Here is a 22,883-nt window from a genome sequence, read left to right on the forward strand (position 1 = left end):
ATTTTCCTTAGTTCCAGCATCACGAAAAATTCTGCACTGTTAAAATAAACAGAGATTAAAGTAATACTTCGAGGCATCACTGTAGTATAAATTTCCGCCGTTATTTAGACTATTAACTTTATCAAATACACGTTTTGTTCTAAACATTTTCTTTTGAATTAATAACGATCGAATAAAGCGGTTAATTTTAAATTAAAGGTAAACTCTTAATAGATTTAAAGTTAAGGTCAATCTGAAAATTTAATACAAGGCCAAGTGTGAAGAGACAAAATCCGAGCAATACACGACGTCCATTGATAACATATCGTGTCAGCTGCAAATTATCTCTTTAGATTTTGCGACAAAGATAAAATTAAAAGGTCTCTATAAAGCCCACATTTCTCCCGCACAAAACTAACTAATTCACGCTTCTGGGAATCCCTACGATCGCCCTATTCCCTCTAATTATTTCTACCGTGATGCATTTTCAACATAAAATATTTTGTTTTTAATTCTCTATTGTGGTCAACATTATTGTTCTCTTTGCCATCGAGCCTTTGCTCATTGTTTAAAGATATTAAATTACAGACTCGATAGCACGCTTAGCACGGGTTCTCAGTCCATGAGAGTTGAGAACAAAACGTTCGGGAAATTTCCGCTGATATAAATTACTACAAGTTTGTAATATTTTTGGCGCAAAAACACTTCATATTTTCTTCTTTTATTTCTCCATCTTTTATTTCTGTCTACTGAAAGATTAAGTGGAGCCTTAGACAAAAACTAGATTTTCGTGATTTTTAGGTCTCTGGTACACAAAAAACAGCAATAAAAAAAGAACTGCGAATTTCGACAATTAGTTTTATTGTGTTTCTTCTTAGATCACAATGATAATTTGAAGGTTAGCTGTGATTCTTTCGAAGAAAAGAATAGCACAGCTTCTGTGTACCACCTAAAATGCAATGTTGTCCGATCGGGCTCAAACTTGGGATAAGCACGAATTAGGGTCCCCACATTCCAAAAAACGTATGTCAAAAAAAAATTTTTCCGGCCGTCCGTCCGTCCGTCCGTCCGTCCGGCCGGCCGTCCGGAACCTTTTGCTAAATTACAAGAGAACGGTAATAGATAGAAACTTGCGGTAAACGGCAAAGTTTAAATATTGACCGGAAGACATCCGATTATGAGGTCAAATTCACCCCCTCACCCCTCCGTCCGCCATTTTGAATAACCCCCAAATTTTGTTTTGCCTATATCTTAGCCCCTGTTATAGCTAGAGGTCTGAAATTTTGATATGTTGTAGGGGACATCAAGAGCTTTCCAACGATACCTCATTTTCGAAAATCGGTCAAGCCGTTTAGTCAATATGGCCGCCACAATTTTTCATCGAAAATCGACCATAACTCGAAAACGGATTGACCGATTTTGATCAACCCGGGCTCAAATGAAAGATCTCAACAAACCCTACAACTCTCTAGAACATTTGAAGTTTCAAAAGTGACCGCTAGGGGGCCAAAAATCAAAAACAAAATTTTCGATTACTTTTCGATGAATATCTCGGAAACTGCACTATGCATTTTCTTCAAATTTTTATATGTTATAGCTGACTATATTATCTAGCTCCATGCCAAAAATGAAGAAAATCTATGTCGCCGTTCTCGAGATATAGCCTTCCAAATTTGGCATGTCATATCTCGGGTTCTACAGGTCCGATTTTAATCAACTCAAGCGCAAATGAAAGGTTTCGTGAAGCCCTACAAATGTCTAGAACATCGCAATTTCGAGAAATGACCGCAAGAGGCGCTAAAGTCAATATTTTGCATATCCACAATTTTTAAGTCTAAATATCTCAAAAACTGTACTATGCATTTCGTTAAAATTTCAGTATGTTATAGCTGAGGTCAAGACCCTTCCAACGATAGGTCATTTAAGAAAATCTATGGAGCCGTTCAGGAGATATAAGGGTTTTAATATTTTATTTAATTAATACGCAAATTCTTAGGCGCCCCGCGAAGCGGGGCGCCTTATATATAAGGCATATGCATATAAATGCAGAGTAAAATATAACGGTAAAATATAAATATATATAGTTGCATGTTTAATTAGTACGTTAACTATTTGGCGCCCCGCGAAGCGGGGCGCCTTATATATAAGATATATAAATATAAATGTAAATGCAAAGTAAAATATAACGGTAAAATATAAATATATATAGCTACATGGTACAGATTAAGGAGAAAATGGGAATGTACATGGTAAGTTTCACTTACGGGCTGTGATTCTTCCTTCAGAGGTCAGTCTAAGTGTGATATTTGATATAAGTTTGATGGTGCAAACTCTGGGGAAGGATGACTCGCGCCACGAATCACAGCCAATGCGCGAGTTAGCCTTCCCCCAGAGTTTGCACCACCAAACTTATATCAAATATCACACTTAGACTGACCTCTGAAGGAAGAATCACAGCCCGTAAGTGAAACTTACCATGTACATTCCCATTTTCTCCTTAATCTGTACCATGTAGCTATATATATTTATATTTTACCGTTATATTTTACTTTGCATTTACATTTTTTGGATGGAATAATTTTCAAAGTTTGCACGTAGATTATTTTCACTCTCTTTTGTTTTGGTTTTTGAGTGAGGAAATAAATAAGAAAATGAAGACGAAAGTAAATAGTCTTCCAACGAACGGAAGTCTTGGAGGTGGAAAGATATCGCAAAAGAGGAATATTTAATTTGGCCTCACGGGCAAATTTTGCAAAATATATTTTCTTCAAGTTATTAATGGGTAAAAAAATTGCATAATTATTTTTCAAGATTTAGAACTCTTAGAAGAATTTTTAAACTAAAATTTGAAGTGAATAAAAATCCAAGTAAAAGAATATCTCCACTAATTAAAATTAAATTTTTATCTTAAATCTTGAAAAAAAAAACATAAAAATTAAATATATTTTTACCTACGTCACAATATTAATATTTAAGTCATAATATCTTGCAATCTTTGTTTTCAACCAAAACTAAGATCCTTTTTGATGGTCCAATTACACTGTGAGATAAATAAATTGGATACGTTGACCTGGCTATAACTAAAAAATCAGAATTGCTCATTTATTTTAAATTATTATTTTATACTGGAAAAAATATTTTTTTTTCTCTAGTTAAATAAAAATTTGGCGAACAAGTTTTAATTAGATTTTTAATATTTAAATTAATCTCTTTTAAATTAACTAATATTGTCCTTTTATTATTAATTTTTCATCTGTGAATAATCCCATTAAGTTTAACCTTGTATTCGAGACATTTCTCTGCGATTAACAATTTTTTAAAATAAAATTCTACGGGAACAAATATTTCAAGATGTTAAAAATTCCAAGAATTGTGATAGAGTTGATTTTCTCAATTTTTTCTATTATAAATTGTTTTAAATTGTTCTATTGCCGTGTTTAAAAAGCATTTGGTTTCCCTGAAATTTTTTTGAAAAATCTTAAAAGTTTCCTGGAAAAGAATTTTCTTTTAAGAGAATTTCCCGGATTAACTCTCTTCTATAAATATTTGATTATTTAAAGAAAGCACAGGACATTTTTAAATTATTTTATTTTTTTTATAAAAGACCTCAAGTTTTCATAAATATTGTATTATCTTACAAGTTCAGACCTAGAAGTTTGGATGTTCAAATACGAAAATAGTTTACGAACGTATACAATCTGGAATATTTTAGTCAGAACGATCAAGAATTTGATACACTTCCTTTGATAAAAAATCCCATACGTTAATGAGACACGAAAGCACCCAACAACTTCAGTACAAGAAAATCATCAATGATCACACCCATCACACCTAAAGGGGACTTCTGCTCCACAGTATTTCCACAGATAAAATTGATAAAAGGAAAATGATAGTTTGTTCAATAAAACATTGTTATATAAAATTGTTTGAATGTTAATTGTTAAATAAAGAAATTCACCCACTTCCAGCCACTGAAGAAGGCCCGGATAGGGGTTGAAAGCTTTGGGAAGTACGTCTTTCATTTGGACGAGAATCTCTACCCCTGGCGACGACCGGAAACCCAAAGAAAATAAAACAAATATTATATTTAATATTTTTTTCTACAATTCCCCTGGACATTTTATTGACATAACTTCCATTCCATTGTAATTTTTTTTTATCTAAATATGATTTTTACTTAAAGAACAGCTTACAGGTTCCCACTGCAAGGTCACCTTACGCTGCATTTTGCATGTTGTTTGCATAAAAGACACCTCAAAGTTTTTCATTCAGCGTTCATCTCACAGTGGCGCTTTGAATTCATTTGCAGCACAATGAGAACAGCTGAGGCTTCGTCTTTGGTTGGATTTTTCTCTTTTTTGTATTTTTACTTTAATCAAAAATTCATTTTAAGAGTGCATTCAGGGTGTGAGTGTGTGTGATGTTAATATTTTCTTTTATGCACAAAAAGAATTTCTTAGGCACGATCGTGCATTTGACACCATCACAGCTCGCGCTTTATGTACAACATGCCGCGAAAAACTCGCTGTGTTGGGTCTTGTGAGTAATGGGTACGTCGCTGTGTGTTGGTTTTAAGCGAGAACACAGTACGTAGTCTATGGACTTGGTAGTATATTCGGAGTCAGTACATTTGAAACTACGCACCGTGCAAGTTGTCTTTGGGTGGAAAGTGAATTTTGTATTTTACCACACCACAGAGCCTTGTACTACATTTTCTTTGAAAACATTTCTAGGGAGTTTAGCCCAGTGCGAAAATTTTTAGAGCATTCCTGACAAAGTGTTCTGATTTTTTTTTCTAGAATATTTTGTCAAATAGTGATGATTTGTAGAAGATTCTTCGTATAAAAGCAAAGTGAAAGACATTGTTGATTCATATAGTGTGCTATGTTTGAGACAGGAGAGGTTTTTCATTATTCTAAGAGCTGTGATTAGATAAAGAAAATGCTGCCGTCAAGCTCAAGCTGTGATGGGAAGTTAACAACTGTGACTGAGGCAGTGGATTGTAATTCTGTGCCATCAGATGATTCTAAGAATGACCTCCAAGATGAGTGCCTGACACCTGCGAGGAAAAAGAGTTTAGCCGAGAGGAGACCAGTTGCTTTGCGACTTCAACCACTATCACCATCTCAGAGTGATTCTGAGTGCCTCACGGATTCGACTTCGCGCAGAAATGTTAAGCCACTGGATTTGGGATTTAGGAATTTGGAATATATTGTCAAAACGGGATTAGTTAAGCGAGGTTTGTAATCAAAAATTCTTTTTCTTTTCTTCAGTTTCTCTTTTAAACTCAAGATAAGCAAAGTTCTTGCCGTGAGATCCCTAAATTTTTCAAAGAAGTCTCAAGAAGCCTCATAAGATCACTTCTCACCCTGTAGGATCCAAAAATAGAAAAATTCCCTCTGCTATCGCATTATCACTCTCATCGAGTACTTTCTTTTAAAATGCTCAAACATTAATCGCTGACGACATAAAAAAATGAAGATCATGCAAATAACTGATGTATTGTCAGCAAAAAGCCTGAGAGATTTGTAAAATGCACTGCGAATGGGCTTATCTTATTTCATGATTATAGGTCATGGGGGGGACACAATGCGATGTACATTTTATTTTGACATTTTTCCTCTAGAGGATTACGAAAATCACCACTTAATCGCACTCCGCGTGCTCAAATAATTTTGATTTATGCTTTCGGACGCATTTTTTTACCAACAACTTTGCCACAAAGATTCCCTACTTTATTTGGTCATATCTTACAACATTCACATCCGCAGAGCTCTGAGGAGGTCGTTCAATACTCTCAGTTATTGCATAAGTTTTATTTCGTTTTTTTTTTTTGTAGCTATTTTTGGAGTTCTTAATAAAATTTTTAATGACATCGAATGATGAAGTTGTTGCTTTTAAAATGAAATTAAAATCTTTTATTTATTGGCGTCACGTCGGAAAATTTTTCCCCAAGAATGACGTAATTAACGTACTTTTTAGAATAAATATAAATATAATAGATTCCGAAAATGACGTAAATTCATATTATTAGAAAGCAATTAAGTTAGCTCATCTTCTAAATCTAGAACTAAATCTAGTTTTTATTTAGATTTATTAGATAAGAACCTTAAAGTTTAATCCTTTAAATCCTAGAATGAGGCTAATTTCAAAAATTTATAAATTTCAGATAAAAAATCTATTTATTTTTTTCATTAAAAATTGATTTTTTTAATTTAATTTTTTATCTAGTTTTTAAGGAAAGTCGAAAATATTCAACAATATAGTAAGAAAAATCTACTATAAGTCTAAGGGAGTTATCACACTTAAGCTCTAAGCGCTTGATGCTTAAGATTTTACATGTGACAAAACGAGAAAAAACAGTATTGTTGTCTCTCTCGTACTCACATAGAGGTTATGATGCTCAAGCACTTGGAGCTTAAGTGTGATAGCCCCGTTAGGTTTCTGGGCCACGTTCAAGTTTCTTTAAGGCTAGGTTTAAGTTATCTTAAACCAGGTCTCAGTTTATTAGGCTAAGCCTTAGCTTTTTAGGCTAGGCCACAGTTCTTAGGATTAGCATTAAGTTTTTTATGCTAGGCTTAAGTTTCTGGGATAAAAACTTCAGTTTTTCAGGCTAGGCCTGAATTTTTTAAAGCTAGACTTAAGCTATAAAGTCTAGACTGAAATATTCTTAAGCCAGAACTTAGTTTTTCAGTCTAGGCTTCTTGAGTTATCACACTTAAGATCTAAGCGCTTGATGCTTAAGATTTTACATGTGACAGAACGAGAAAAAATACCGTTGTTGTCTCTCTCTTACTCACATAGAGGTTATGATGCTCAAGCACTTGGAGCTTAAGTGTGATAACCCCGTAAACCTAGAGGAATTAAGGAATTTTTAAAGAGTTTCATAAAAAGAAATAAGCAGAAATCTAGGCTAAGAATTTACTTCCAAATCCGGTTAAGTCTGTTTCTTAAACCATGTTTGGTTTTTTATTAAACCGTGTTGTTTCTAAAGTCAAGTTTTGCTTTTTAAGCCAAATTTTAGTTATTACATAATGCGGTTAGTCTCGATTCAGCTTGACCTAATCCTAAAACCTTTATAGCCTGATCTTAAAGACGTTAGGCTTGTCTTGTTTTAGAAAACTAAGGCTTAGCCTGAAAAACCTAAATTTTGATTTAAAAAAAACGGAAGCCTGACCTAAAAAATCTGACCCTGAATGGAAAATTTTCTGTATGAGTCTTTTTAATTTTACAATCTCCTAATTTTCCCTCCTAAACAAATATTGAATTAATCTTCAATTTAGTCAACAGACAAAATTTATGCATCAACCAAATTCATCCGCAAATTCGTATTTAAACGTATATTAAGTAAGAAACTTAATTTTTCCTCAATCCGCCTGCAATATTTATCATTTTTTTTTCAAAACCATCCGATAAGGAAAGACTTTTTCAGCATAATGCAAAAAATGGGAAAAAAAATTAAAGGTCATTTAGAGTTTTTTCACCTCATTCTATTTTCTCCCACGAACACGAGTAGAATATCATCCAATACATTTTCTCTGTCTCGCGCTACATAAATATTATACTTCCCTCATCAAGTATATAGGCGTGCACATGCCGCGTACAGATGCCCCAATCCTTGATGTGTGCGTATTATGTGGAAAGCAAAGATGAAGAATCTGCTTTACAATGCGTTGAAATCAACTTTCTTGTGTATAAAATACAAAAATGTTAAGTTTGTGTTAAGTTTGTATTTAAGTTGACAACTGAAAATTTCTTTGTCACGCTCTATCTGCAGACAATGAATATAGCAATGCTCAATGAATATAGCAATATAATTTATAAGTTACTCATCAGGGAGGAAGAAAAAAATCATTTATGTGTGCTTTTTAGATCCAGGAAGAAGAAAGAAATAGACTCATTTGTGGAAAAACTCAAGGAAAGCCACTTTTATGCTGCTTTTTTTCGAGTTTACGGAGTTTATGCATCAAACACGGCTTTGCTATGCCTTACATCTGTCTTTTAGAAGAGCTGTGGGGAAAAAAGTAGATTCAAAGCGAAAAATTAAGCAAGAAAAAGCTCAAGTGGATCCGTTGGGTAGTTTCATGGGGTTTTTTCCTGGGATGACCGTGGATGGGAATTACGTTTGAATGAAATGCGATATCTTGTCTGTAAATGCGAGTTCTGAGGCATAAAGAAACGTACTCGGACTGGCAAAGTACTCTTATCACCCACCTTATCGTCTCTCACAGCACTTTGCCTATCAGCGATCTCCATCGTGGGGCACACCTGTTGAAAAATTGAGAGAACCACCACTTTCTTCATACAGTCTGTACTAATCTCTAAGAACAAAGATACTGGGTGAAGAATAAGGCTTAGTAATACCGCGCGCAAGTACACTTCTGATTCTCACAGCCCCAATTGCCCGCGATATCGGGAAATAATTTCATCAAATACTTTTGCCAGACTTATCAGTATGTGGGGCAAGAAGAAAAAAAAAGCCCCACAACCCAGCTTTTGTCAGTAAACGCGCGTTTTTCATGTGTGTGCCTCTCCTTATCGCCTGGATGTAACATTTGCCATTTACGATTTTCAAGTGCGCTCAAACTAAAAACCTTAAAGCATGTGCGATAGTTAGGGTCAGTTGGTAACCCAAAAAGACGCATCATCCTACGCAATGTGTAGCTTCTGTTCCAAGAAAAAGGCACAATTTAGTAAAATTGCATACAATCATTTGCGTGTGTTGCCAGTACGATGTAATGAGGAAAAATAATTACCGTATACGGATCAATTTAGACATGTGGATCACTTCAGGCAAATAAGATATAGCTTCATGTCTCAATTAAAGCCCACATAATAAGTACAAAAAAAATTTAATGAAATATTTCTCCTTAATCTTTGTTTTGTATACTTCAACAGAGGACAAAGCCATACTCGATGATATAAATGGGGACTTTAGAGCTGGGGAATTAACAGCCATTATGGGGCCATCCGGAGCCGGTAAGAGCAGTCTAATGGACATCTTAGCAGGTTACACGTAAGTTAATGTTTTGTAATTAATGAAGCATATTTTTATTAAGCTTGTTTTGTGATTAATTACGGTCATGAAAAATGAAAAAAAAAATGTTGTGTTAGAATCATAAGATTCAAGGTTACATGCATACCTGTACATATTTTTTCCAACTGTTTTGTTCGTTTTGTCCTATTTATAAAAAAAAAATATAAACATTTTCCTTTGACTCTTTTAACCGAAAGTTTTCCGATAAGTTCTTAATTAGAGATTTAATTTTGTACATTAAAATAATAAGGATATTCACATAACAACTTAAAGTCCAAGATCCAGCATAAATAAATAAATTGAGGATATGTTCTATTTTAAATTACATTGTTTAATCTTATTTCCTTTTCTTTTTTGACGTATGGATTTGTTAGTTAAAGTTTGTTTATTCTACAGTTTTATTTTTATTGACGGAAATTTTAAAGATGTTTTTCTTTTTTAAGAAACTATAAAGAAAGGAAAAATTATTATTTCAAAAAATATATTTTAGGCGTTACCCTGTCTACATTATGAACGTTATTTAATAACTTTGGAGAATAAATTCTAGGTCAAAGTTCATTTTTTCGCATTTTCTTATACTCCAATTTTTTTTAAATTTTATTTCCTTTAACTTATTTGAAAAAAAACATTACTTTTTTTAATTTTTCATTTTCTACGTTTGTTTTTTTTTTTTAATTTATAATAATATCAAAAAATATAAGTATTGGTATTAACAACTTTTAAAATACCCACAAATTTTTTTGTAGAGTTCGATTTAAAAAAAACTTTTTTTTTATTTTATCATAAAACACAGTCATTCTTACTTTTTCGTTAATTGTTTTATAGTTCCATTTTTAAATGCGAATGCAGTATTGTTTTATTAGTTTTATTTTATTATTCTTTCTTTATTGCAAGTTATATAATAAAAAGTTTATTAATATTAATTTTCTTTTTTTTGTGTTTAATTCACGCTGCGCAAATGCTTCAATGAATACTAAAATTTTTAGTAGCTACAGACTTTATTTTTCTAGTTCAAGTAGTATTATTATTAGTTTTTCAACATGTCCGGTTTATTAGTGGATAATTATTTGACTTTAAGTACTTAAATAAAAAGATTAGTCGTGCCTTTTTATGTTTTTTTATCCACGTAATATTTATTATATATCTTTTTATTTTCTAAAAATTTTATACCGAAATTTATGAAAACTATGACCTTTTATTTTCTTCTTTTAATCGGAATTATCTAGTCGTTACTAATCCTTCCTCCTGAGTTCTCAAGTGCAGGAAATACAATTTTATTAAATTTTTATTATTTATCAAAAAAAAAAAAACATTTTTAGAATTTCCCCTCCATGGCATTGTCAACAATTTTCCTTTCCTTTGTCAATCAATTAATTTGAAGTGCGCTTTATTGGAATATTGACCTGCTAATAAAGATATATTTTTTAATATTCTATTATCAATTCTCAAACCCCCCCCTTAGTCATTAATAAACAACTATTCTAAAATCCCCAATTGATCCTCAAGTTGATTACATTCTACAAAAGTACTCAACAACAATGAATACCAGGGAGTGAATACCCGCAGTTTGTAAAAAGCTTTCGTTCACCAGCACCGGGTGCAGATGTACTTGGCCTTCTCTGCAACACACTTAACTTTGTTCTTTATATCAAACTGAGGTTTCCTTTTCACCAACTTTTTTTCTGTTAGTCATGTAAACTGATAGGAAACTATCATTACATGAAGGGAGATTATCTTTGGTGACGCGTAGAAAATTACGAAAAAAAAAATTAGAGAAGAAGAAAAAAGCTTGTAATTGATATTCGTGGTTTAATGATAACACACAAATCCGAGATTACATGTTACATTTGGTGACTTTCCGCATAGTATTTTTTTTTGCTAAAATGTAGCGTAGTTTTTGGGTAACTAAGCACGGGGATTAGGGTTAAATTTAATTGAAGGACTTTGGAAGGAGTAATTGAGACAGATAAGTTGGGTGGGATGATGGGAGGAACACCTGAAGAATTTTAATATTTGTTTTTTTTACATTAAAATTTCTGACCTTTGGAGGTCTTCCAAATTACTCTGAAAAAAAAAACGATCTCCCCATTATGTAAGAAAAATAATTCGAGCATGAATTCATTGGAGGCTAGGTGAATATATCGGCACGTTGGAGTATATAGCAAAAGATAATGACTTACAATAAATGCTCCGTGAGTTCTCTTGCACTCAAAACGTGTGTCTATCGAAGTTCATTTTATGAGTCATGAATGGAGGCAAAAGTTGGTGTGTGGTGGCTGTACTTACTCTTTGTTTTGATTTTCTTTCTAGCACAGCGAATGTTTACGGGAGAGTTACTGTGAATGGCAGGGAGAGGGATCTGAGGCGTTTTCGACGACAAACAGCCTACATAATGCAGGATCATAATTTACAGCCTGTCCTTACGGTGTGGGAAGCCATGCATTTCTCGGCAAATCTCAAGATAGGAAATGAAATGAGTGCCAATAAGAAACGTACCAGGGTAGGGTCATCGATCTCTCTATCGCACGTCGATTGAATTTCGATATGTGATTTATTAAAGTTCCACTGATATTGCAGATTAGGCAAATACTGGAAGCAATAGCTCTCTATGAGGTTCGCAAAACGAGAACAGTAAAACTGTCAGGAGGTCAGAAGAAGCGCCTTGCCATAGCCTTAGAACTTGTCAATAATCCACCAATAATGTTTTTCGATGAACCCACAAGGTTAGCATTGAGTGTACTCTCAATTTACATCAACTCTGTCCTGAATTCGTAATTTTCGTTTCATTCTGCGGTTGCAGTGGTCTCGATAGCTCAACATCGACCCAGTGCGTTTCCATATTGAAGCAACTTGCCCAGGAGGGTCGAACAATCATCTGCACAATCCACCAACCATCGGCTCTAGTTTTTCGTATGTTTGATCATCTCTACGCCATAGCAGAAGGGAAGTGTATCTACACAGGGAGCGTCCAGAATGTTGTGCCCTTCCTCATGGAACTGGACCTGAAGTGCCCAGAATTCTACAATCCGTCCGACTATCTCCTTGAAATTTCCACAAATGACTACGGAATGCAGAACGAAAGACTCGTGGCGAAATCTCAGAACGGCATGACATGCACATACAGAAGCCAAAAGTCCAGGAATTCAACACAGATTGCAGCAATGACCAAAGTCGGTGAGTATTCTACTTCATCAGTCTTTAAGAATCTCTGACGTCTAGTTGACACAGATAGCATCAGAACATCGAAAAGTTTTTCACTTCTAAAGAATCTCAAAGCTCAGATGAATTATGCATTGTTAAATGACTTAATTGCACTTCTCAACGTAATTTCGAATCACTTAACAGTTTGCAAAGTATTTATCATTAGACGATTGCAAGTTCATTAAATTGCTACATTGTATCTCAATGTAGTGTTCAAACGGAATTTCCTGAAAAAATCTTTAATTTTGTACACGAAGTTGAAGATGGGCATTATTTGAAGATGATTGAGAAGATTTCTTCAATTAAAATTAAATTCTTTAAGTAATATTCTTAAAGATTCTTTGTTGTTTTTTTTTCTGACAAAACATTTACTATTTACTATTATTGTTGCAGAACAAATGATGGCGAATGGCTTGATAACGCCTGTGAGGGCACCAAGTTTAGCGCATTCATCAAAAGTACCCCCGACACCTGTGATGGATCTAATGCAAATGAAACCAAAGAAAGCAGGACTGAAAATCGACCCTACAAAGTGCTGCAAACGCGACGACCGATACCCCACAACGTTCCTGCGGCAGTTCTACATTATTCTTCTACGATCTTTCCTCATACTCTGGCGTGATAGATCACTAACAGCCATGCGGGTGTGCATCCACTTGTTCGTTGCACCCGTTATTGGAGTTCTGTATTTTGGGATCGGTAACGACGGATACCACACGTACAATAACTACAAATACGCATTCTTCTCAATAATGTTTCTCATGTACACGGCGTTCAGCTCTATTATACTTGTTTGTAAGTTTTAGTAATTTTTAAATTTATTATGCTTCACTCAGTTTTGATTAATATTTAGTTCTGAGAGAAATCGAACTATTTAAAATAGCGATGATGCTTATAATTTGTAAATTTGATCAAAAGTTTGTTGATCAAGCCTGAAGATCATAAAAACATGCGTCATGTATTAAAGTCTTGTCAAATAACGTAAATATGTTTTCTGATCATATTTATTTTTATTAATTCTTAAAAGCCTGATCAATATCTAGCAAGCCTACAGATCTGACATTGATTTGAATAAACTTTTATATATGAAGTCTGCACTCTGCAGATTTCACTGAAATTTTATGGATCAAGTCTACAGATCTGACTAAACTCTATCTGATTGATCATATTTACAGATCTGACTTAACTTTTTCAGATAAAGTCGGCAGATCTGACTTAAGTTTCGTAGATGAAGCTATCGGATCTGACTAAACTCTATCTAATTGATCATATTTACAGATCTGACTTAACTTTCTTAACAGATCTGACTTACTCATATTTACAGATCTGACTTAACTTTCTTTCTTAACTGACTTAAGTTTCGTAGATGAAGCTATCGGATCTGACTAAACTCTATCTAATTGATCATATTTACAGATCTGACTTAACTTTCTTAACAGATCTGACTTACTCATATTTACAGATCTGACTTAACTTTCTTTCTTAACTGACTTAAGTTTCGTAGATGAAGCTATCGGATCTGACTAAACTCTATCTAATTGATCATATTTACAGATCTGACTTAACTTTCTTAACAGATCTGACTTAACTTTCTTTCTTAACTGACTTAAGTTTCGTAGATGAAGCTATCGGATCTGACTAAACTCTATCTAATTGATCATATTTACAGATCTGACTTTACTTTCTTAGATGAAGCCTATAGATCTCCTTAACATTTCGTTAACCAAGCTTGTTTGGACTAATTGTTGGAGCTAAAAGGTGTAATTCCTAATTGAACAGTTCCTTTTAGGATCTAACGTCTATGTTCTTCTTGGTTTCCCACAGTTCCTCTGGAGTTACCGATCATCAAGAGAGAACACTTCAATCGCTGGTATTCTCTTAAAGCCTACTACGTAGCAATGACTCTAGCAGACGTACCTGTTCAAGTAGTCTGCGTTTTCCTCTACACTATAATAACGTACTTGATGACAGCCCAACCTCTGGAGATTCAGCGTTATGCACTCTTCTCCTTCACCTGCCTCGTGGTTTGCTTTGTTGCCCAAAGTATTGGACTTCTCATTGGATCTCTTTTTAGTGTTAAGGTAGTTTGAATTATAATGCTTAAGAACTGTTAACCGTTTTAAACCGACTTTTCCTACCGGATAAATTGATCAAATTTTTTACTTTCTTTTTAGAATGGTGCAATATTTGGGCCCTTTGTCATCTGTCCCTTCCTCATCTTCTCGGGATTCTTCATTCATCTTGCAGACGCTCATCCGTTTATGCATTGGCTGTTCCACATATCGTTTCTCAAGTATGCCCTAGAGGGCGCATCTCTAGCCTTGTTTGGCTTCAATAGACCAAAAATGGAGTGCGAAAAAATCTTTTGCCAATTTGTTTTGCCTGAGAAATTCATGAAGACAATTAATATGAATGATGTAAACTATTGGTTCATTCTGGGGGCAATGGCGACGATATTTCTCTTTTTCCGCATCACCACGTACTACGTCATGCTCTACAGACTACGTCACAAGAGTTAAAGGTTACAGTAGTGATAATTTCTTAGGGCACAATAGGGTTGAATTAGTCGCATTTAGGTATTTTTTATGGGCAGTTCTTTGACACTACTAATTTGACAATTATTAAAGGGAAATGTCACTGAGCTGTCAGAAAAGGAGTCTAGATGCGATGTCCTAGCTAGAGTTCAAAGGTTTATTTTTTTTTGTAAGTCTGCGGCACTTTGGACTCAAGTTTATTATATTTAAGGTTCGTCTTTTATAAACATTCCACCCATTAGGAGGATTTTATTTGCAATTATTATCTCTATATTATTATTGTGTTAGTCTCTTTAGTTGCCACGAATTTTTATTTTTCAAATGATCAACGAATTTTTAAAAAGAAAATGTATTTTGGACTGTAAAATATCCCTAAATTGGCTTTAATATGTTATATAACTCAAGGGATGGTCTGTAAAATATATTGTGGAGAAAATTAAAAATGTTTTTTTTTTGTCACAAAGATCAGGTGTAAAAACATAACACATTGAAAGAAAGGTAGGTCAGTGACCTGTATAAACAATGCCTAAGAAATTCAGTGGGCGTTAATATTTTGACACTGAGAAGGGCAAGCAATGCAAGACGACGATGTACGAGTGAGCCGAGCGGTGTCGATCGTAACTCTTCGGACGACTTTTGACCACATTTGAAGAATTTTCTGTCACTGTGTAGGTTCAAGTAAACAGTCTGCTGCGTTCCACATGAGATGAATCAACACAACAACATTATCATGCAATATAAACATAGCTGGACCACCTCACTTTCTAATTCAACTCACGAATAAAAATTCTTTATTTTTTTCATTATAAAAAATTTTGAATATTTGAATTAAAAATGATTTAATGGTCTCAATTTAAAAAATTTAAAAGTATAACGATCTTTTTTCAATAAAATTCTTGTAAGATAAAAAGATTTACAGCTTTTGGCGCGAATGTTTTCAAGAATGTAATTCATCAACCTCTTTGTAAACTTCTTTTATTGTTATGATAAGCACGTGAATGTATTATGAATATGAGAATGTGATCGTTTATGTGGATGTGTATGTTTTATGTTCACATTCACCATACTTTTAAACAATCTATCTGATTAACTTGAGAAGCAGTCAAGTCTGTGCTCTCTGCAAAAGAGGGTGATCGCGTACGATTTTTTTTCACATACAAGAAGTCTAAGAAAAAATGTAGTTTAAAGTGAAAAAATTGCCTAAAAAGATTATTATTTACAACACTAACATTCCAAGTGGGTTGACTTGCAATTTATTCATTATAGTTACTAAAAATTAATATTCAAATTAAACTTACACGTTCACATTGTTTTCAACGATCAGTGTCGATTAAATAGAATTGTTACAATAAAATTCTCAAGAGACGATCTTCTAGTTCGTGATTCGTGACGTTCTTAATTCTATTCACAGTGTTAATAGGCACTCGAATAGTTCTAGAAAAAAAACTTACATTGTTGCAAGCTCAAGCACAAACAAAAGCTTTAAATAAAATTATAATTGTTCTGAGAAATCTTGCCGTTTTACTATTAAAATAATTAGGTTGACTTTTAGTTCTCCTCACATTCCATATTTACGGAATCAAAAACTGATAGTAGAGTGTCTTATCAAAAATTACAAACATGGCAGCAATTGATGTTGATATAAAGGCGTATAAAAAGTCCATTGATATCAACTTTCACCAGCTCAGCTATATTACGCCGGGTATGTATTTTTTTTTTACAATGCAAGAAGAAAGTTGTTTTATGCTTCTTTCTTTATTTTTTCTTTAATTAAAGGTAAAAAATCTACGAAAATTCTCCATGACATTTCGGGAAAATTCGAATCTGGAAAATTGACGGCAATTCTAGGACCATCAGGAGCTGGAAAAACTACACTACTTAATATCCTGACAGGTTTTAAGTAAGAATTTTTAAGCTTATCATACTTGCTTTGATACATATAGGGGACATCTTTTGAGAGTAATTTAGTTTTGAAAAAATTCATAGAAATCCATTCAGGATTTTTTTTAAATCAGAAAAGCCAATATTTACGTTCTGAAAAATGGCGCCAAAACTTTTTCCGTTGACTTTGATACATTTTCAATTATTGTGAAAGTGGACCGATTTTGATAAAATTTTGTGGAAATCATCTTTGAAGAACACATCAAATTTAGAAAATATTTTAATTAAAATTGTATTGATTTATTTTGAGTTATAGAGCAATTTTGGAAAAATAAAATTCAAAAATAATTCTGATTGATAAAATGATCTAAAAAAATGTCCTGCGTGGGAGATTTTCTAAAGAACTTCTTATAATGAAAGATCAAGGGGTGTTTATCTGGCGAATAGTTTGATATTTTCGGAGAATAGTCCAAATATTTCATTCAGTTTAAATTAAGTACTTCTGAGGTTTAATTGTAATACATTTTAGGTTTCAATTTAGTACTTTCTTAGCTGTTAATCGGAGATTTTTTAAATCTAAAAAACCGAATAACTTTTTTTTTCAGGTTGAGTAAAAGCCTAAAATACTAGAATATTTTTAGGCTTCAATTTAGAACCGAAAGTGTGAAAAAAAATTTGTCTTTAATTTTCCTCCGGTAAGCATCGGATAATGTTTAATTCAGCATTAAAAGATGTGAATTGCCAGAACTTTAAATTTAGTACTTTTGAGCTTCTATTTGTTTATTTAGTACTTTATTATTCAATTTAAATTCAGTACTTTCTAAGATTTTACTCAATATAACAATTTTTGGAGCTGAAAACCGAACTACATTTTTTCACGTTGAATTTAATATTTTCTAGCCTAGAATTTAGTACTTTTTGGGCTTGAATTTAGTATTCTTGTGCTTTCAGCCCTTATTCAATACATTTAAGATTAAAACCTAAGGGTTGTTTATTTGCCGAACATTTTGATTTTTTACGAATTATCCGATTATTTCCGAAGAGCCAAATAAATTTACTCAGATAAATGCCCCTTGTGAAAGATGATATATTGAGGATTTCAAGAAACCCTGTATTATGTAATCTTACATAGGTACTCCAGTTTGCCCTAGATAATTAATTGTGAACAAGGGAACTTTAGCCACATTAAATGTTTTATTAAAGAGGTCAAAATGCATTTTATATGACTTAAAAAATTTATTAACTCGCTAGAAAATACTTAACTAACCAAAAGAAGTTAAGTATAATAATAATAGTCTCTAGACTTTAGAATAGAGGAATAAAAAATATCAAGTTTTATTACCAAAAATAACTATCAATTAAAAAAAACTAGTTAAACGTCATCATTGCAGAAACGTATCAAAGATACACAAAGGAATTTTATATGTTTTTTTTATCATAAAATTTATTACGAGTTTTTTTTCTACTAAATACTAAAATAAATATATATATATATTTTTTTTAATTTTACTTACATTAGATCTAAAGGAGTTGAAGGCAGTATTCTTATAAATGGAGCTCCAAGAGACAAGAATGATTTTCGCAACAAATCCTCGTATATCCTACAAAATTTCCCAATGCTGGGAAATCTAACGACCCTGGAGACCCTAAAAATTGCCGCCGATTTGAAGCTTCCAGTTAAAATTTCAACTGAAGTTAAGCAGAAAGTTGTGAGTTACACCCTAAATTTAAAGGAAAATCAAGTTTGAACATCCACGTCGGAAATTAAAATTCAATTTTTTTTTAAATTATATAGATCTATGACATCACTCAACTCCTAGGCTTGGATAAATGCCTCAATACTCGAGTTAAGAAGCTTTCGGGTGGAGAACAGAAACGTCTTTCAATTGGAGTTGAACTCGTCACGAACCCACCTGTTATGTTCTTCGATGAACCCACAAGCGGCCTAGATAGTGTATCCTGCGTTCAGGTAGTGACACACTTGAGGGAATTGGCGCATTCCGGAAGAACTGTGATCTGTGTCATCCATCAACCCTCTTCACGTATTCTTGAGCTTTTTGATGATATCTACGTCCTTTCTGAAGGCCATTGTATCTACAGTGGACCCGTTGATGGGGTCATTTCAGCCCTAAAAGAAGCCGGCTATGAATGTCCTCAATACTACAACCGTGCGGATTTTGCTCTCGAAGTTGCAAGTCAGGATCGTGAGGGGAGCTTTGAAGCTCTTCTTGAGAGTCAGAGGAATAAGTATCCGCTGCCCTTGCAAGATCCTGATGATTCTAGCAATGAAGTCAGTAAGTTGAAATTTCGAATTTTCCGTTAAACTTGTTGTTGGATTAATGGTTTATTCTTTGCCTAGCCTACGTTACGAAATCTAAATCATCTGGAGGAAAGCAGAAACTTGTGCAGAAGACTCAAAAGCTCATGTACCCAATATCTGGATGGAATCAATTTCTTGTTCTATCAAGAAGATCCCTGCTTTGCACCTATCGGGACTTTGTAAGTTAGGAATACCTTTCTAAGTCTTTCTGCTGAGGTTCTAACAAGCCTTTCTTCTGGCAGTTCTTTGCTCAGCTGAGAGTAATCAGTCACATTTTTGTTGGGATTCTTCTTGGACTCGTTTTCTTTGACATTGGCTCGTATGCATCAAAAGTATTGACCAACATCTCATGTTTATTCTTCTTCCTTCTCTTTATCTTCTTCGGAAACGCTATGCCTACTGCTTTATCATGTAAGAAGATGTCAAATGGTTATGGAGTTCAATGACAAACTAACTCATGCTTGTCATGTGATTTCAGATCCATCAGAAGCATCTGTTTTTCTGCGTGAACATCTCAACAATTGGTACTCTTTAGGATCATATTTTGCATCCAAGATTATAGCAGATCTTCCGTTGCAAATTATCTGTCCATCTGTGTTCATCCTCATTGGGTATTTTCTGTCTGGGCAGCCAAAGGAAGAGGATCGTTTTGCCATGATGTGGCTTATTTGTCTCCTTACTGCTATAAGTGCGCAGGCTATGGGATTACTAGCAGGAGCAGCCTTCAGTGTTCAAGTTTGTTACCATTAATTTATGAGAAAGTTAAAGGAGATTCTTAAAGATTTACTCTTTATTTTACAGGTGGGCATTTTCTTAATTCCTGCTTCATGCATCCCTATGCTGGTCTTCTCAGGATACTTTATCCGTTTCAGTGAACTCTACTTTATGTTCAAACCACTTAGCTACGTATCCTTATTCCGTTACTGCTTCGAAGGATCAATGCAGGCAATTTATGGCTTTGATCGAGGAAATCTCACGTGTCCCGATCCCTTCTGTTACTACAAAAGTGGAGAGAAAATACTCAAAATAATGGACATGGCGGAGAATAGGTTTGCAGGGGATGTTCTAGCTCTTATACTGTGGGCTGTTCTCTGTCAAATTGGAGTCTACATAGCTCTGAAAATTCGTTTACGACGATCAGGATGAGATTTTTACATCAAACGATAAAAACTTCATCTTTTGCATATTGTAAAAAAAGGAAAAATCATGCAATATTTTATTAATAATTAATTCCTTTTTATTAATGTTTTTTTGTTACATTTATACAGACAGAATATTTATGGTAAAAAGTTTTCCGAAGGTCATCTATTCATTTCTTGTTAGATTTAGTTAGAGAAGATTTTTTTAAAAAAACTATTTTGCAATGTTTTTGTATTCATTTTTTTTTATTAGAGAATAAAAAGAGTTTAAAAATAAATCAAAAAGAGTATTAACCCCTACTTAATAAAATAACAAGTTGAAACGAGATTTAACCACAGAGTTGGACCAAAAAAAAACTATGTACGTGATTCAAGAAATATGATTCATCTGAAAAAATAGCGAACTTTGTGGTTAAAACAAGTTGCTGTGCTACTAAAAAACTATTCGTTTTTATTACATTTCTTCAAGACTGTTTATTATGGGTCCATGCTGTGACGAACTTAAGGAGTTCAGTTTTCTCTGAAAAACTCGTTTCATCAGACAGATCATAATTCTCCGGAGTACTTCATGGAACCACTTATGTTAGCAAAAAATTTAAAGATAATCACATCACTTTTAACCACTGCTGTGTTCAAAAGAAAAATTGAAAAAATAAACAATGATTCACATTTTTTTTTTAAATTTATTTAAAAAATAAATTCCCAATTTGCATCTAAATTATATTTATCTCCAAAAAGCATTTTGTTGAACTTCTTATTAAGACTCAATTTAGCACGTTGCGTCAGGTTGAACGAGGTTTTTGCTGGAAAATCCCACAATAAATTTATTGACATCCACTCTTGAGAATATTAAACTATTTTCCACAACATTGTTTTGCAAAAAAATAAACATTTATCTTTGGCAAAATATTCTAAATGCTTTTAAAAAATTTTATAATCTAATACAAAATGATTTGTTTTTCACACTTTTTCTCAGAAAATTTTCCACGATATCTATTCATAAAGTTTATTAGAGAAAATAAATATGGATATATAGGTAAGTAATAGTAGGTAATAGTAAATTGTTACCTCAATAGAGTAATTAATCTGCAATGAATAATGCATAGAATGATTTTTCTTCACTTCTCTGTTCGTTCACAAGCAACTGTGATAATCTTATTGTTCGTTTTTTATCGTATTAAGGAAATTTGAAAAGTTTTTCCAAGTTTTTCTTGAAAGATTAGAAATGTCATCAAGATTGTTGATACTATCACCTGTTGCTCATGTTTGTGGTATTGCAAAAAGGATTTATTATGTATGATTGAAATACATTCTCTAACTTCCTCATTTGAAACTGAAATAAAGTCAAATGTTCTACCGATAAAATGTGGAATATATATTTATTTTGAAAAAAATCTAATATAATCGAGTTTAAAATCTTGTTTTTTAAGTCGTTAACATTTTGTTGAATACCATTAAATAGCGATTTGTTGCGTGAGTTGTTTTTGGCTGATTCTCATGAAAGATTTGCAAAAAAAATAAACATTAGAAGTTTAGGAAAAGAAAAATTTAGAATATCAACTAATTAGTGTTTAAATTTTTCATGATTCTTAGATTATAAATTGTCCTTCTTTTATGTTTATTTAATTTTCATATCATTTCTAATAAAATTAGAAGTAGAGGAGTCTATTCATTTTTGTTTAAACATAAAAAAAAGGCTGCAGGTGATCACAATTTATGCCTTAAAACACTTGCATCAATGCTCTGATGATTTGACCAAAACCATGCTCCTATTTGTAGAATTTTGTATTTTAATTTTGCATGAAGCATATGCATTTAGTTAAAATATTTGAATGATGTAAAATTGTTAACATTCTAAACTTATAAAGCCAGAAAAAGAGTCTAATAATGGAAAAACCACGCCCTTCTTTTACCTTGTTTCATAATTTATTTATGAAAAAGCATATGCATTAGTGCTTCATTGATCAATTTAAAGGTTTCAACACAAACATTTGATCAAGAAGTATCGGAAAAAGCTTTTGTTTACAATATACAATCCACACGCCGATTGCAGATATCTTTAACATTTTATTTATAAAGCATATGCATCCGTGCTTCAGTTAATTAAATTTTGAAACTTTTCGATTAGTAGCTTTAAAGTAGCCACAAGACCCACAAGAGCAATATCTAATGTGTGCCTAACGTGAGAATAAATCATTTATGGAATACTGAAGCATATGCTTCTTACAAATTTTTTTTTTAACTTATACCCAAACAAATCTAGTTGAAAATTGAACATTTTTTATCGTCTTTTTACTGAGTTATTTTTATGATCTTTTGCAATATTTTCCGAGAGTTTCAATTGCATTCTTTAATGATGCTGAAAGCATAAAATTGAATAAACTCCTTTTATGGGTTTTCCGCAGAAATTACATTTTCTTTCACGAAAATAAAACCAAATATATAGTTACCTATTTAAAATATTCTCTACTGCATAGTAGTGGAAATTTCATTAATGTTAATTTACGTTATTTCAGTAAAATGTTCCATTGAGTGCAAGACTCATCGCTGGTTGCAATGAAAGCAATGAAAAGTGTATTGAAATAAGTGTTTTGAATGCAAATAATAAAACCAATTGTGACCCATATTATGTAGAAAAATCTAATTAAAATTTATTGATTGCAATGTACTTCTGCGAAAAGTATTCCAATTGCACTGAGCAACATCTTGAAGAAATTCTCTCTTGCAGCATCCACGGAGTATTCATTGAGAAAGAATCGTGATTTGTGTTCCACCAACACTTGCTCCAGAGC

At 33.0% G+C, this 22,883-nt stretch overlaps 3 protein-coding genes across 4 annotated transcripts in view; 2 read left to right on the top strand and 1 right to left on the bottom strand.

Annotated features, from left to right (window-relative positions):
- The window catches only part of LOC129790123 (WD repeat-containing protein 19), an 829,031-nt gene that overhangs the window by 287,148 nt on the left and 519,000 nt on the right, over positions 1-22,883 (bottom strand). The gene's annotated exons all lie outside the window — the stretch shown is intronic.
- Positions 4,564-16,456, top strand: LOC129790181 (ATP-binding cassette sub-family G member 4). 2 transcript variants are annotated; one of them, XM_055827556.1, is made up of 8 exons: positions 4,564-5,218; positions 8,878-8,995; positions 11,327-11,516; positions 11,594-11,739; positions 11,817-12,190; positions 12,611-13,012; positions 14,042-14,298; positions 14,392-15,194. In XM_055827556.1, exons 1-8 carry the CDS (start codon positions 4,921-4,923, stop codon positions 14,734-14,736), a joined length of 2,130 nt encoding a protein of 709 aa, XP_055683531.1. In that variant the 5' UTR covers positions 4,564-4,920; the 3' UTR covers positions 14,737-15,194. The 2 variants fall into 2 exon arrangements, with proteins under 2 accessions (XP_055683531.1, XP_055683532.1); XM_055827557.1 differs by lacking the exon at positions 4,564-5,218 and adding an exon at positions 8,514-8,772 and having other exon boundaries at positions 14,392-16,456.
- Positions 16,348-20,376, top strand: LOC129790208 (ATP-binding cassette subfamily G member 4). Its single transcript, XM_055827595.1, has 8 exons — positions 16,348-16,453; positions 16,528-16,651; positions 18,152-18,341; positions 18,428-18,926; positions 18,992-19,131; positions 19,195-19,363; positions 19,431-19,687; positions 19,754-20,376. Exons 1-8 carry the CDS (start codon positions 16,372-16,374, stop codon positions 20,096-20,098), a joined length of 1,806 nt encoding a protein of 601 aa, XP_055683570.1. The 5' UTR covers positions 16,348-16,371; the 3' UTR covers positions 20,099-20,376.

Source organism: Lutzomyia longipalpis, chromosome 2, assembly GCF_024334085.1.
Source record: "Lutzomyia longipalpis isolate SR_M1_2022 chromosome 2, ASM2433408v1".
Taxonomy (NCBI): Eukaryota; Metazoa; Arthropoda; class Insecta; order Diptera; family Psychodidae; genus Lutzomyia; species Lutzomyia longipalpis.